At 38.4% G+C, this 16729-nt stretch overlaps 1 protein-coding gene across 50 annotated transcripts in view; it reads left to right on the top strand.

Annotated features, from left to right (window-relative positions):
- TRDN (triadin) overlaps positions 1–16729 on the top strand; it is a 1056665-nt gene that overhangs the window by 427451 nt on the left and 612485 nt on the right. For all 50 annotated transcript variants that reach the window (XM_077486957.1, XM_077486959.1, XM_077486986.1 and 47 more), the window contains one exon: positions 16139–16174. In XM_077486957.1, coding sequence (XP_077343083.1) covers positions 16139–16174 — 36 coding nt within the window. The remainder of the gene's footprint in view (positions 1–16138; positions 16175–16729) is intronic.

The raw sequence follows: 16729 nt of genomic DNA on the forward strand, positions 1-16729 counted from the left end.
GATCCCTCCGGTCCTCTCATGCCCTACCTAATTCTGAATTTTTTCGCTACTTGCAAATTAGACATTTTTATAACACTTATTTCCCGAGGGCCTCCTGGGGGGTGGACACCTTATTTGAGAGACTATGTGGCCCGGGATCTAGAGATAGGGGCGGTATTTCCATCTTATACTTTTCCCTTACAGATGTGGGCCTTTCGGAGAAATCTGCGGCCATACTTAAATGGGAACTGGAGACGGGAGAGGTAGTCTCCTCGGAGGAGTGGTCTCGCAGAATTTCTAACATGCATAAGTGTACCAGGTCCGAGGCGGTGAAGGAAACGGTGTTGAAGCTCCATACCAGGTGGTATTACACCCCTGCGAAGCTGCATACCTTTTTCCCCACCGTTTCTGGTTCTTGTTTTCGGGGTTGCCCTGATGCAGGCACTCATCTCCATATTTTTTGGAGCTGCCCAGCTCTCAGAACCCTCTGGCAGAAAGTGCAGGACAGAGTGTCGAGTATCATCGGCACCCCTGTCACACTTACCTTCCAAATGTGCCTCTTTTTTGCTGATATCCCAGGCTCTACCCCCCCAGAGCAAAAGCTCTCCCATACTCTCTTTAGTGCAGTACACTGGTCGATTGCCTTATTCTGGCGTTCGCCTACGGTAGCATGGGAGCGGGTGCTCAAGAGGATGGCTGCAATACAATTAATGGAGAGGATTTCCCATACAATTTTGGACACCATGCCGGTATACGACCTTAAATGGAAGACTTGGTCCCCCTGAGACCCTTTGCCTTCGGGCTGGGGCTTTCTGGGAGTTTGCTCGCCCCCAAACGGGGTTCAGACCTAGGTGGAGGATCTTGCAGTTCCGTACCCTTTTGGAGCATTTATTTCATTATTTCAGTTTTAGTTATTGTCTTGCGTTATGATTTTTGTTTTTCTTTGGTTTTCTTTGGCATTTCTATGTTTGTTGTTTATCGACGTTACAGTCACTACCCCAGTGCTTGGTATAGTGGGGGATACTTTATCTCTGTCTGATGCCTCGCTCTTTATACCCCCATGATCAATGACTACTGTGTTGGATGGCAGCTATTTACCATCCATTACTCTGTTTTATACTTGAATGCCTGCTACTCCATTACTGCAAGCAATGTATTATTGTTAACTCGGTGTACTGTACTTTGATGTTTGTATTCTGGAGCACTCAGTCGCTCAATGTATGTGCCTATTTTTTTCTCTTTAAATTTCAATAAAAGTTCGTATTAAAAAAAAAAAAAAAAGGCAAAAGTGGAAGATGGAGGGAGAAGGATCAGTGGAACTTCTCAGTGAAGTTACACGTTAAGTCAGCTGTTACATGGCTTAAACCAAGACTTTTACTTAGGAGCATTTAAACAAGTGTAGGAATAACAACTGCTTGAACACATAAAATTAAAAGTTCAGTTAAGACTTTACTTAAGCCAATTTTGTCCCTCACTTGGACCTTTGACACCAGGAGTAGTTACTACTGGCAGAAGAAGGTATGGGCAGCATTAAAAACATTTTCAAAAATTGTAATCCTTACAGTCTCCACTAAAAATGTGTTATTGTCTGTGTCCTAATGGTGGCATAGACAGCAACCAATATCTGACAGATATGCTAATAGCTCCCTTCTTATCTAAAACAAATTACAATTTTGGGGTACAGCTGGATTTAAAGTCGACATGTCAGGAGCTTTACACATCTACATGAATACATATCTGACATAATATACAGCAACAGCATAATTGCCTGTTATAATTAAAGAGCAGTTCTTGAGCTGTAGTCAAGTGTTTATGCCAAGGTGTAGGAGAATTATGTAATCATCATGCTAAAGATAGGAATAAAAGTCCACCACACAAGTTTTAACATTTCTTTAGGCAAAGGCACTGAAAAATCCTTGCTAGAATAAAATAGTGCAGTGGCGTATCAAAGTGTTTGTGAAAGTCTATATTAGAAAACTGTACTGCAGCTAGAAAGACAAACACTGGTTGGGTAATCCCTGTGTGAACATATTTTGCATGCAGAGAAGTAAAAGGCAGTCCCTAATACAGCCACTACGGCATGGAATAGTGTTGGCAATGAAAAGGTAAACTTCATACATAAAAGGAAATACTGAGTACTGTATTAGGATTAGTAGTACTGAGACTCCTAAGGATAATAGTTATGGTGGCAATACAACTGTAAAAGAACAGCCTAAAAAAAACAGAGCAATACTGGCAGTAACATGATCAATGCAATCCAAAAGAAAAGTATGGCATAGCAATCTGTATCCACGTATATAGATATATGCTATACTCCTATGTTAAGCAAAACGACAATGGAAAGGTTAGGGCTAGTCCCACCAGAAATCCAACAGTGTAATAGTTAAAAATCATTCATCTCAATATTATAAATACTATTTAAAACTTCTTTGACTATGTGATCATCATGAGAGATAATATTATATATAATAAAAAAATTCTCTCGTGCTCTGCAGCTCTCCAGTAGCTTTTAGTAACTTACAATGTAGTAAACTATGTAAAACTGGAAGTTAGACTCAGGTTAAGGTGACTACACCCAGTGATAAGCACATTTTAGATTTGTTCTGCTAGGGTAGATATTTGATTCTAAACTGTCATATAATGGGGCTGTTTTACTAAAGGTAAATAGACTTTTCACTTTGCAAGAAAAGTTGCACTTTGCAAAGCAAATTTCTACAGAGCTTATTGAATGTTGTGAAGCTCTGCTGGCTTCCACCATCCAATCAAGTGAACGCTGTTTTTGTTAACCTTGTATGTGATTGTGTATTCTTTGTAAAGTGAAATATCACCACATTCACCTTGCAAAGTGCAACTTCTCTTGCAAAGTGAACAGCATATTTGCCTTTAGTAATTCAACCCCAACAAAAAAGTAAAGGGTTTTTGGAATGCTGCACCCTAAGAGTAAGCATAATTCCTAATTATGGCTTGCCCTTATTGCTAATAAGGGTGCCCTTGTTCCTGAACCATACCAAGCCGCATGCCCTCAACATGGTGGGTGGCTGCTTCGGGGCAGAGGTGGCCCCCTACCCAAAACACCTTGTGCCCATGTTGATGGGGACAAGGGCCTCTTCCCGACAACCCTGGGTGGTGGTTGTGGGGGTCTGTGGGCGGGGGGCTTATCATAATCTGGAAGCCCCCTTTAACAAGGGTGCACCCAGATCCTGGACCCCTATGGGAATGAGTATGGGCTGGGAGGGAGAAGACAGCAGTGGATAAATAAGACAAGTTGGAGCTACAACAGGGGAAATTCTTTACTTTTTAATCAAGGGCTTGTCAAAAACCATCTCTTGTTTTTATTACACTACACTGCTTGCTCAACCCCCCCCCCCCTTTCCAATCTACCAGGCTGCATGCTCAAATAAGGTTCTGATATGAATTTTGGGGGCCATGCCGTTTTTTGGCGAGGGGTTTCCACTCATAATCCATACCAGACCAAAGGGTTCGCTGTGGTCTTGGGGGAAAAATTATGCTTTTTTTTAGATTTAGGTGTGACGCCCCCCCCCCCCCCTCAAGATTTTTACCAGAATCAAAGGGCTTGGTATGGTTGGATCAAGGTTGGAGCCCATTCATTGAGGTCGCATGGAAGTCTGACATGAAGTCGCAGGGCAAAGTAGGATCGGAAGTCATACAACTGCTTTGGTAATATGGCAAAATTGGATCTGGAAAGGCAAGGTATGGTATAATATGTATAAATCTGTCCACTCGCACAACTGAAGCATATAACATGAGTTTTTTTTAAAGAGGTGTTTGAGGTCAGAAGGACATTCTATGCACTAGGAAACTTGTGTTAGCTTTAGGGCAATAGCTGGTGGCACAATACTTTTTCTTCCATAGAGCATCATATAATTTGGAGCTGGTATTGATATAAGTTTATTAATAAAGTAACAGCATCTCCATATTATCTATCACCTGCATACCATGCACCATGCTTATCAGCATTATGAAAAAACAAATAGAGCAATTTACTCTATGGCAATCAAGCATAAATTGGTTTGCAATATTTTAGTTATACTGGATAAGTGCTCCAATGCAGAAAACATGGATTGTACACTTGTATGTGGTTGTTGCACATGAGATGTCTCTTTCTTTTCAATAAGAAATCAATGCACCTGCCAGGTCAGGGTTCTGTGGTTAAGATTTACTTGCTGCTAATGGCAAGTACTGTTGAAACTTGGTTTGGGAAACCGATCTGCCCATCACTACATATTGACTGTAGTAGGAAATATATTTTCTGGTATGGAATAATAGGATAAACATATATTCACATAAACGGTGTCATCATTTTCAGCAGGGACACATTTACACAATTTGATTGCCCACTATCAGATCTACATGTAAACTAAATAAGAATTGTATACATTTCAGTAGATGTCACACAGTACAGACATGATTGACAGCTCTACATATTGCTCTTATACGTAGTGCTTCCAGAATTTAGGTCCCATGCTTATGGTCAGTGTTTGTAGTAACAGTCCATTTTAAATTCCTTTTAGCTTATTACTTTAATTAGAGGAAGGCTTCTTGATATCTCTGCAGTATTGACTGGCAGCACCTGTTAGTTTGAAGTGCTTTTCAGCATTCTTTAATTGCCTCCTCTTTGATGCAAACAGGAGCATTAGAGGCTGGCAAGCAAATCATAATTGAAATGACTTTTAGATGGATTTATACTGATTTATAAGTAGGCAGGAAAAAACTCAGCAAAGCAGTTTAGGATAGCAACTTGCGCAAGGTATTAAAATCATGATATGTAAAGAAATGAAGAAGCTGTGATACCGCATTAATCATAATGTTCCAAAGGGGATTTTTATTTTTTTGAAGCATATTAATTCAACTTTGATTTTATTTCTGGTTCATAATTTCAATTATCTACACTGCTTTGGAACATTATAAAAATATACTGTATGTAAGGTTTAAATGCACAATGTTGTAAAACTTTATATACAGCTTGTATTCAGTGGATACCAGATGTATTTAGGATAATCTAACCTTACCTATTACTAAGTTTATAATGAAATTATAATGCCCCACATGCTGTTAAAATATAGCCAGTAGCCCAAATCCTAATATGATTATTTTTCAAAAGTTGGTAGTATTTTTTCAGTGCTGAAAAGTTAATACTAAAATATGTCCCTGTGCCCACGGTCACTCCAAGGGTGGGTTTGAAAGTGTGAAGGACTTCAAACCACCATTTCAGTCTGACTTTGGGGGCGATTTGACAGACATCTGCAAGGGTTCATGCACAGATGTCTATTGAAATTGCCCAAAGTCACCAACAGTAGTACAGAAACTACTTTTGGGAATCAGTATGGCGCTGCAAAGTAGGTGCCACACTGATTCGGATGGTGCCATTGCCGGCAATAGGCTCTGATTTGGCATGCAATTTGACATGTTAACTCAAATGCCAAATTGGCTCAATGTGACCATAGGCTAAATTCTTATGCTCTAACTTATCCTTTTTTTTAACTTGACCATATATATTAACCCTACCTTCACCTGAACCTCAAAATTTAACCGAACTCCAAATGTAACTTTTAAAGTTAACCTGTGACCAGGCTATGCAGTGGCGAAGCTAGACATTCTTTCACCTGGGGCACCCCCCTCACCCACCCCAGAGAGACATTCTCCGTCCATACACTCCCAGCCCCCTGACCAGAGAGGAAAGCATAATAAATACATAGATAAGCCATAGGATAGTAATAATAATAATAGTTTTGGTAATTGTGATTTAAAGCCTTACTACTTTAGTGGATTAGGAGAGGCCCCAGGAAAGAAGACATGAGCCAAGAAATGGTCTTTATTAAGGCCTAGTTCTGTGTGCTTTTCTTCCTTCCCTGTGCCATTTCTCTCAATCTGCTGAACAATCCTATATTTTACAATCACCTATGTTGAAGCATTGCCCAACCCTTTAAATCAAAGTTAACCATGCCTACCCTGCCTAGCCATGCTGACTTAAACTAACCCCCCAACCATATTTTTCATCCTAGGCCAAAATCTTCTGCTTCACTGGTCATGTCTGCACAATACAGTGCACCCTCATAAACATATACGGGGCTGTCTCCCAAGAGGCTTGTGAGGGTTTACTGTACAGGCGCTGCCAGAAACGAGGACAATTTTGGCTGGTGGAAAATACGTGCAAACATTGAAGTAGCCTGTGGATATACCACTTATAGAGAGTGAGTATCCCCTTGAATGAGGGGTGCAGTTTTGGTCATGAGTGATAGGTAGGTTGGGTTTGCGTACTTTGAAAAAACCCACTTATTTTTTATTTATCATTTCAACTCCTAACCCCTTTAACCTTAACCCTTTCGCTGCCAGGCCCAGTGCTCCATTTTGTACACTCAGGTGGCCAGACCATTTTGCAAAGAACATGATCAGTAGGATAAAAAGAAAGTGCTACTGATTTTTTTAGACCTCGCAGTATTTGCACAAATTTTTCTCAAACTAAAATATTTGCAAAGAATCCACTAAAACCATTATTAGCAGATAAAAAAAAGTAAATTTTACAGAATTCCTACTAAATATAAAAGCTTAACCTATATTGAGTTAATAAATAACAAATATTTGTAACTTTAAATTACGCCTTTTTGCAAAATGATGAAAATTAAATAGATGCAAAAGTGTAAATATCCAAATTTCTCTAAAAAAAAAGCTGAAGGTTTTCATTTTTACAGCTTTCAGAATTTGTGAAAGACCCCCAAAACCGTATGTTTTCTGAAAGCATATGACCTCTAAAATAAAGAGAAGGTGCTACAGAATTTTTAGACCCTGCATTATTTGCACAAATATTTATAAAACCAATATATTCACAAAAAATACACTAAAACCATTATTATCTGATAAAAACACAGCTAATTTTACATCTTAATCTGTAATGAGTTAATAAAAAACATTTATTTGTAAATTTTAAATTGCGCCTTTTTGAGAAATAGTGAAAATCTGAGGTACGCAAACATTTTCCTTTTTCACTTACAGCTATCAGAATTTGTAAAAGACCCCCCCCCCCCCCAAACCATACATTTTCTGAAAGCAAATGGCCAGTAGAATAAAAAGGTGCTAGTGATTTTTAAGGTAGCACGATATTTGCGTGAATGTTTATCAAAACAATATTTTTGCTAAAAATACACTAAAATTATTAATAGTGCACATAAACACAACATAACTTACAAAATTTCTGCTAAATTGCTACTAAAGCATCATTCACGTATGGGGGGGACCATCACCATGGAGGGGGTGAGTGTAGTGGTGGGGAGGACAGTTACCAAAAAGGGGTGAGTGTGGGTGGACCTGCGGAGTCTTACTACGTTTGTGTTTAAAAAAAAATTACTTTTTACTTTTTTGGGGGGGGGGGTCTTTGATGAGATATCAGAGACCCCCATAGCTCTATTTCTGAGGCAGAGAAGGGGGCTGAAGATAGTCCCTTCTTCTGTAGCCCTTTACTTGAATGAATGAGGAATCTGTATAGAAATTCCTTTCATTTAGAAAATTACAGTCTGATACATTGTAACACTCGCGGTTACAATGATCAGTTGTCAGTGAAAATAGGAGTGATCGCTGCCTATAGTCACTGTACTGCAGGGGGGAACTTAGTAAACACATGTTTACTTAAGCCCCCCAAGCCCCTACTTCACCCCCACCGCATCGCGGGGCACTTTTTTTAAATAAAAGAATTGTCAAAAACTGTCTCCTGTCATTTTTGCTTTTCTGACACTTTTTTTGGTGATTGAGTAGGGGTACAATGAACTTGATAACCATTCACATGGGGGGGCGGGATCTTGGGGGCGCCCTTGTTAAAAGGGGGCTTCCAGATTCTGATAATCCCCCCACCCGCAGATCCCCACAACCACCGGGCAAGGGCTGTGGGGAAGAGGCCCTTGTTCCCACACAAGGTATTTTGGGGACCACAAAGCACCTTTCCATGTTGAGGACATTTGGCCTGGTATGGTTCAGGAGGGGGGCGCTCTCTCTTCCCTCCCTTTTACTGTGGCCTGTCAGGTTGCGTGCTCGGATAAGGATCTGATCTGGATTTTGGGGGACCCCATGCCATTTTTTTTATTTTGGTGTGAGGTTCCCCTTAAAATTGATACCAAACCTGAAGGGCCTGGTAATGGACTGGGGGAACTCATGCCATTTTTTTAATGATTTTTATCTATATTGCCAGGATCTGACAATACATTACAGCCACGAACAGTTTTAAATGACATTTTTTCCTTTAGAAATGTCATTTTGCTGTGGAACTGTTATGATCATGGTTAAGATGCGCTACTTTATATTTTGATTTTTTATTGTTTCACTTTAAGCATTATTAAAATCACTGCTCCTGAAAAAACAGCTGTTTTTAAAACTTTTTTTGCATTGATGCATGTCCCCTGTGGCAAGACCCAGGTCCCCATACACTTTTTTATGGCATTAACTTGCAAATAAGCCTTTAAAATTATCACTTTTTTTTCACGTTCGTGCCCCATAGACTTTTGCATGTTCGCACTAATTTCTTGCCTGTTCACATGTTCTGCTGCAAACTGAACCGTGGGGGGGGGGGGGGGGTTGGCTCTTCCCTACAATTCAACACTGCCACAAATTTGTAGCAAGTTATCCTTGTTATCTGGGATGTGTGCAGAGAAAAGTTCTAAATTTAGAAAACTGGAAATCTCTAATAAAATCAAACTTTTTTTTTATTCCTTTTTTTTTTTACTTTATTTAACTTGTCAAACAGATTTCACACTTTTCAGAACAACAGTTATTAACTGTAACATAACGCTTTCAGATGTATATTTTAACATACCAAAAAGGGATCAAATAAGAGAAGTTCATTATTGGGGTTTACAAACAATTTAGGAATAATCCCACTTAATACCATTCATTTTCATATTCTATTAGCTTTTTATAGGTGAGTCAAAAATGCCAAAAAGCCAATTTATCTATTCTTTTGCCTATGAGTCGGTTTCTTCATGGACTATTGAAAAGTTGGATACATAGGCTTTTTGCCATAGACAGAGTTGCATCTGTCTATGAAGTTTGCATCACTATCCTTTTGTTAGTTGTTGTTTGGTTAGACCTAAATCCTCAACCTATGTTCAAAGGTTTGAACATGTATACACATGAAGACAATGGATGCAACAATCTGAAATGTCATTCATAAATGTCCTTTGGAACACTTGCTTGCATACATAGAGTAGTAGTGATGAAGTATGATCTTTAAAGTAATTTAGAAGAAATGAATTACATTTCTCTTAGTCACAGACTTAAGCTTGCTTTTTAGAATTCCACAGTATAATCCTTGTATTTAAATTTTTCTTACTCTATTTAAGTCCTACTTTTCAATCTCCTTTGCTTGATAGAGTGACCTATTTAATATCAGATACCCACCTGTTATCAGTGTCTGGTCCATTTTCGGTACGTGTGTACTTGGCTTTAGCTCCCCATTATTTATAATAAGTATGTGAGGTATTACCAAGTGGGGTTGTTTAGGAACTAACATGTTCTTTTAAAATACCTCCAGCAGCTGGTTAAACTGGTTAAGCTTTACTATGTCATAAAGGCAGCTGTCCTGAAACATCCACAATACACGCTAGTAGTTTTTTTTTTTTTCCTAAGTAAATAAAAGCTATGAAATTCTAGTGAGTTTAAACATTTTATAAGGTAACAGAAATTTTAACAACTAAGCACCTAAATAACAGCTTGTGTTCACAATCTATAGCCTAACCATATGATGGGCAAGGCTAGTGTACAAAGGATTTATCTAAGATTAGATGATTCTAAGCAAACATTTGTAAGCAAACAATAATTATATAATGGCCCTTACCGATTTAGAAAATAGCTGCCCTGTAGTTCACAGAACAGGCAACTACAATGTGTGCTAACATTGTTTCAATAAGTAGGATACATTCTGTCCGCATATGCTAAAGATCAGCTACTATTTTCATTGTTTAAAGAGTATTTCTGCTAGACCTGCTTTTAACTTTAATATTGTGATTTATGGAAATGAACGTGCATCATATTTTGGCATGAAAAAAAAAAACTCCTATTACGTGCTGCAGTTATGTAGCAAATTAAATTCAAATGGTTCAGTAGGTTTTAAAAGTGTAGAGGGATTTCTGCTGACAGGTGAATCAGCCTGATCCACTTTTCCGCTTCAAAATTGTATTTCAACTATTAAGATTACTTATTTCAAATGTGATATCAAGAAACTTGAATAGCCTTTAAACCACATCCCTTTTTTCACACTTACAGAAAACCCATCAATACTTTTGCAGCAAGTAATTTTGTTTCTACAGTGTCCTTCTAGTGCAGACATTTTAGCCAGTTTTGGATGTTTGCCTTTTTAACTGCAATGTAACAGCCATGACAGACACAAGATGTTTTAGATAAATGGTATGTAAGGAACTGTTAGCTAATTAAATACGTTATATACATAAGAGTTAATTTCATATTTCTGAAGAATTCTATGTGATATGGTCATTCAATTATATTTGTGTTCACTTTGAGTTTATCATAATCACCAAAAGTTTTATAGGAAGCAAAACGTTTGAAAAGATTTGTTGCCCAGTGTATAATTTTAAGCCCACACGTTTTGCTGTTCAGGCCACCATTGCTCTGGTTGTACAGTCCTTATAATGCTTGCATCTTTACTATATTTTAGCTTAGAGCTCAAAAAGTCTATGCCTGGTTTCACAAAACCCTGTAAACTTTATAAAAGTTTTCAATATGCATTAGATTGAGACCTCCCTCTATACTCTATGTGTCCCATTTACATGCTTTCTGTCAGCGGTTCTTCTCTAACAATATGATCACATTTCCCTTTGTTCCTTGAAAATCAATGCCTTTACAGAACACATGGGGGGGGGGGGGGGGGACTTAGAGAGTAAACTTCATCAGCTGGCCTATTTATTTATTTTTTCACAATAATTCTTTGTGCACATTAATTACTGCAGACTAAGTAAAATCAGCATCAACAATAAATGTACAGTACCTTCAAGAAACGTTTAAAGTGTGGAAACTTTCCTAAGATTAGAAAAACTGCTCATTCTTGGACACCTCATCACATCCTTGCACCCTAAAAAAAATCTGACCAGCAGTCACTTGCCAAGCCTGCAAGAGCCTGAAACCAGACTTTCCCACCAGAGACTTTACTTTTCTCATTAGTTATGAACTGAATGGACTTGAGTTCAGGTGAAGGTGGGTTTGCAAATATGAAAAAAAAAAATCATGTAACAAATCTGAACCCCATTGAAGCCATTGGAAGCTGACTGTTAAAAATCAGTTCTGGACATTTTCTAAGCCAATAGGCAAAAGACTGTGAAACAAATGACACATCATTCCCTGTGTACAGAGCTCTGTGTTGAATTTTAATACAGAGCTTTTAGCTGTGAATGTACACAGCCGATAAGCACGTTCCCAGCCATGAAACATTGGTTGGGACTTTCTGACAGGCTCCCCATGTGCACCCCCTAAACCCACAAGTAGGCAGCATTATACCAGTACATAGTTTTGCCTTCAGCGGCTGTTTGTCGTGGCTCTGTCTTGGTAAATGTCAGTTTTATTGTAGTAGGTTGTATACATCAAACCAGTAATTGACAGCTTAAGCTGCTTTACTTCTGTTTGTAAACAACAGCTGGGTATTTTTGTTATCTATACCAGACCTGTATTGTAGATAAGAGATTGATATAAATGTGATTGGGAACCTCATGAAAAAAAATGGTGTGAGGTTCCCCTCATAATTTGTATCTGGCCCTTCATGTAAATTTAAAACAATCACAGATGCTTTGTGAATATAGCAAGGCATTCTTGGCCAATAAAGGATGACATCAGTGGGTGCCGGTGCCCTGAATGAATGAATAACTTGTATAGTGCTACGTATGCAAACTAAACCACCTCAGGGCGCCTTTGCTGCCAGTGTCCACCTGGGTTTTCAGAAGAGATGGGTCTTGAGCGTCTTCCTGAAGGCCAGATAGTTTTCCTCCAAGCGGATGTCCGCGGGTAGAACATTCCATAGCCGTGGTCCTTGTACTGCGAACCTTTGTTCATATTTTAATTTGTAATGGGTCTCAGGGATGTGGACGAGGTTCTGGTTAGTTGACCAGAGAGTGCAATCTGGGTTGTAGTGCTTTATTTTGTCTCAGGGGTATTGCGTGGCTTTTCCTTGTGCACATTTGTGAATGAGGCATAGGGTCTTGAATGTAACTTGATGGGGTTATTGATTCCCATGGTTTTTTCCAGTTACCAGTCTGGCTGCTGTGTTCTGGATGGCTTATGGACATGAAATTTGGTATTCTGGAAGTCCTAGGTAGAGGGAATTTGCATAGTTGAGTTGGGAATTGATGATTGTTCCAACTACTGCTGCTGTATCTCCTTCCGGGATGAAGGGGATGAGTCTACGCAGTAGGCGAAGAAGGTAGTGGGATCCACTGACTACTGATCCTATTTGTGCATCCATCATTATGTTTGAGTCAAAGATGACTCTGAGGCTTTTGGCTTTAGTGCTGGGGGTGATGGGTTGTCTGAGGATGGTGAGTGGTGTGGGCATCGTGCCGGTTTTTGTTTTGGTTTGCGTGAAAGAAGAGGAGTTCTGTTTTGGATCCATTGAGTTTAAGGGAGCTCTCCATCATGCAATCGTCGATCAATGAGAGACAGTTTTCCAGTGCCTGGTATTGGTCTTTTTTGTCGATGATGCCTAGGTAGAGTTGGATGTCATCCACGTAGGAGTGATAGAGTAGATCCTGGTTGCTGATGATTTTGAGGAGTGGGCGGAGATAGATGTTAAAGAGCATGGGTGACGGGTGACCCCCCCCTGCATGTTATTTTTCGTGCTTTCGAAGTGAATGTTCCTAGTTTCACTTTCTGAGATCGGTTTTCTAGAAAGGATGCAAACCAGGGTAAGTCTGAGTCTGCAACTCCAGTTACTTCTATGAGACTGAGTGCCCTCAGTTTTCTTAACAATTTTGATAGGGGAAGAAGGAAGCTGTTATTAAATAGCAGCAAGAGAAAAACCTGCTACTATATATGATGTTCAGCTCCTGGCCAATGGTCTGGAAGTCCAGCATTTAGAGCTCATCCCTTCTTCTTGGAAGTTGCCATAGGCATTGCGCGATATAGTCTTAGCAAGGTGCTTTGCAAACTCCAACCATATGACTGTTTTTGTTTTAATACATAGGGAACTTTTGCTTAGGATACTCATGTTGATACAGTAACTTGGACACTTTAGGAGTGATATCAACTGCTAAAGGTAACTCCACAAAAACTGTATACCCCAATCACAATAATCTTTAGTACTTGCAGACTTAATTTGTTCTACTAACACTGGCTGCCTTGCAGATTTTAATCTAACAGTTTGGTGGATGAGTAAGAGGGGGACGAATACCACATCCCATTGAGAATCAAAGAATGTGCAAACTAGGATGCAAATGGATGTTTAAAGTACCCAAGAATTACTTGTAAATTACATAACTTAAAACATTGAAAATGTATTATTAACAAATAGCATACACAGTAAAACAATGACTTTTTTGTCAATAATAAATGTGATGTTTTAATTAAAATAATTTACGTTTAATCCTTGGATTCCTTTAAAGTCTATTAACTCTCTAGTTTGCACGCTCTTCAGGTACCTTGTATCAGCCTGGAGAAAAGGTTTCAAGATGACTACGTTCTTCCACAATCCAGATTATGTGAATTCTGACCTACCATACAGTATATCATTGTTTTGACTAGTATTGTCTTTTCTGTATCTCTCTAACCAAACTAGTTAAAAGCTTGAAATATTTTTGTTCTACTTCAATAATGCTTCAACACCTAAAAAAAAAAAAAACTAAACTAAAAAAAACTCAACTAAAAATGAAAAAAAGAGTAATTCAGCCTTCAGATAATCAGTCAATTTGTGGATCACAATTATGTGGATTGCTAAAATATGTGATTCTCCACAAATCACCACACCAGCTCCTGCCTCCTCTCCTCCCACACCCCCCTCCCTGTGACAATTGGGGGGGATTCTCACCCCGAACCCACTGTCACAATTTGAAAACGGCAAGTTCTGTGAATGAATGAACTACGAGTACCATTGGCCACTGGCTTGTAGTTCTCAATGAACAGTGAGGGCAGTGGTGAGTGCACTTGTAGTCCATTGATTCTTCCTGCCATTTATTTATTTAGTGATTGATTGATTCTTCCTGCTTGCCCATATCAGAGGTAAGGGCAGACAGTGTACTGAGAGTCTGCAAGATCCTGGCATTGCAATCCTGCAGTGCATATTTGAGGCCTTCTTTAAAATCACATGGACAGTATTGTAAAAAATAGCTGTATCAAATTTTTCACATTTATTGACTGTTAGCTGCTTAAATGTTAATAATAATAACAATAACAATTTTAATAACACTGGACAGCACACATTGGGTATTTTTGACCCTCTGATTCCAACAATGGCACCACATTTTCCTTATTAGCTCTAGTTTTAGAGATGCAGCATGAATGCCATATACTGCTCTTCATTGAAAAAAAATCAGGATATATATATATATATATATATCACCCTGGGGTGATTCAGGGAGTACAGTCATGAAGAAGTAGTCATAACCTCGGTGTTCGATCTGCAAAAAAAATAAAATTATATGAGTGGAAATATACATACACCTCCTGTACGATCATAACTATAATACAGTTTCATAGTTAGTAAGGTTGAATAAAGACACCAGTCCATCCAGTTCAACCTGAGTGAGTATTTACAATTGTCCCTATCCCTGTACATTGCACACTCATATCAGTCCCTGCCCTCAAGGAGCCCACAATCCTAGGTCCTCATTCATATACTAGGGCCAATTTTGGACAGAAGCTAATTAACCTACCTGCATGTCTTTGGATTGTGGGAGGAAACCAGAGTACCTGGAGGAAACCCACACAGGCACAGGGAGAACATGCAAACTCCAGGCAGATAGTGTCGTAGTTGGGGTTTGAACCAACGACCCTTCTTACTGCTAGGTCAGAGTGCTAACCACTACACCACTGTGCCACCCATTAATAACTTATATTTTAGGATATAATTTTTCCAATGTAAAATTACAGTTGGAAGTATGTATGTAAACACTCTCAATATATCTGCTAACTTATATGCAAAAACACAAACTACATAACAGAAGAACAAGTTGATCAGCAAGATCTTTTCAAACATTAACTAAAAAAATTATATAAGTATAATAATTAAATATAACCATATCTAAGAAACTATAGCTGATGCAATTTTGACAATGCAATTTTCAGAATCCGCTCCCCAAATAGCCATATGAACAGATTTAAAAGGAAGGCAGCTGTGTAATAATATAAAGGATGTAGAATCAAAAAGTAACTGATAACATATGGGAATCACAAATGTTACATTTAAAATGCATTAGCAAGGAATTTACACATTATTGGATATTTTTCATGACCTAAAACACACCAAAAATTGTATGTCTTGTGCAGTCCAACCTGCAGCTTCATAAAGTCCCCGCTACTTCAACATTCTGTTGGTGATCCTTAGTGTTCACTCTACTGCAGCTCCCGGAGCAGACTTTTTTTTCAAAGAAGGTCCTGTATGGTTAACTAATCAGTAAGCCTTTTGGGTAAGCAGTCTGTTACATGAGTTCCATCCTGTAGGAAATTTTGTGACAAAGAATGCAACTACAAATATAACAGAATGTTGATTTTATTTTCAAAGAGAAAAGAGAACTGAAGAATTGAACTTAACAGACTTATTTAAAAAAAAAAAAAACGTTTATTTTCCTTGGACTGTTAAATAAAAATACTGAGAATATGTATTTTTTCACAAATCTTTTAGTAAAGAGAACACATATTCAACATGTCTTGTGTTGGATTCTTATTTCATAATACAGATCAATGATTTCTGTTCCCTGATGGTGCCAGGCCTTTGCAGTTCTTAAGCTTTGATACACAATTTAAAAATAATTTGCTTTTCATTTCTTCAATGTTCCATTATAGAGTTCTCCTCAGCATTGTTATTGACTGCATTTTGACAGTGATTTTTTTTAGACTCAACCCTGTGCATTGCTCATACTGTTGTTATCATTTTAAATAAATTCATTTAACTGCTTTGAACAAATAACAAGTAAATCAATATATGTATTAATTGTATTTGTAGATAAACTGGAAGTTGCTGCTCCCAAGCAAGAAAAAAGTAAGTTTTGTTATTTTACATTTTTCTAAGTCTTATGAAACATGATCATTTCAAAACGATTGGGCTTATTTTTAGAAAATGTAATTTTGTAGTCTCTAAAGGAAAATAAATGAAGGCCTTGGTGGCTTTGGTAACCACACCATCTTTGTTTCTATTTTTTTTTCTAATTGCATCAGTTGAAATGTGTTTTGTGTTTGTTTTTTTGTTTTTTTATATATACAGGCAAATGGTTTATATAAAAATGTCTGTCATAATGTATAAAACAACATACAAAAGCATACACTATATTACAAAAAGTATTGGCACACCTGCCTTTACACGCACATGAACTTTAACCTCCTTATCGGTATTTCTGAATGTGGCTCGGGGTAAATTTTCAGTACCAAAATCAGTAACCCCGAGCCACACTCTGGATCACTTTGCAGAATCCAGGCAAAATTACTTACCTTGTCCCCAGGATGTGTGCGAGCCATGTCTCTGCTCGATTCATCGCCAAGCTCTGTTCCTTGCAAGCGTTGCGACGCACGGGGACGGAGCACGGCGCCAAATTCAAAA

This window comes from Lithobates pipiens, unplaced genomic scaffold, assembly GCF_037356315.1.
Source record: "Lithobates pipiens isolate NorthernLeopardFrog02 unplaced genomic scaffold, aLitPip1_a1.2 Scaffold_18, whole genome shotgun sequence".
NCBI classification, from domain to species: Eukaryota; Metazoa; Chordata; class Amphibia; order Anura; family Ranidae; genus Lithobates; species Lithobates pipiens.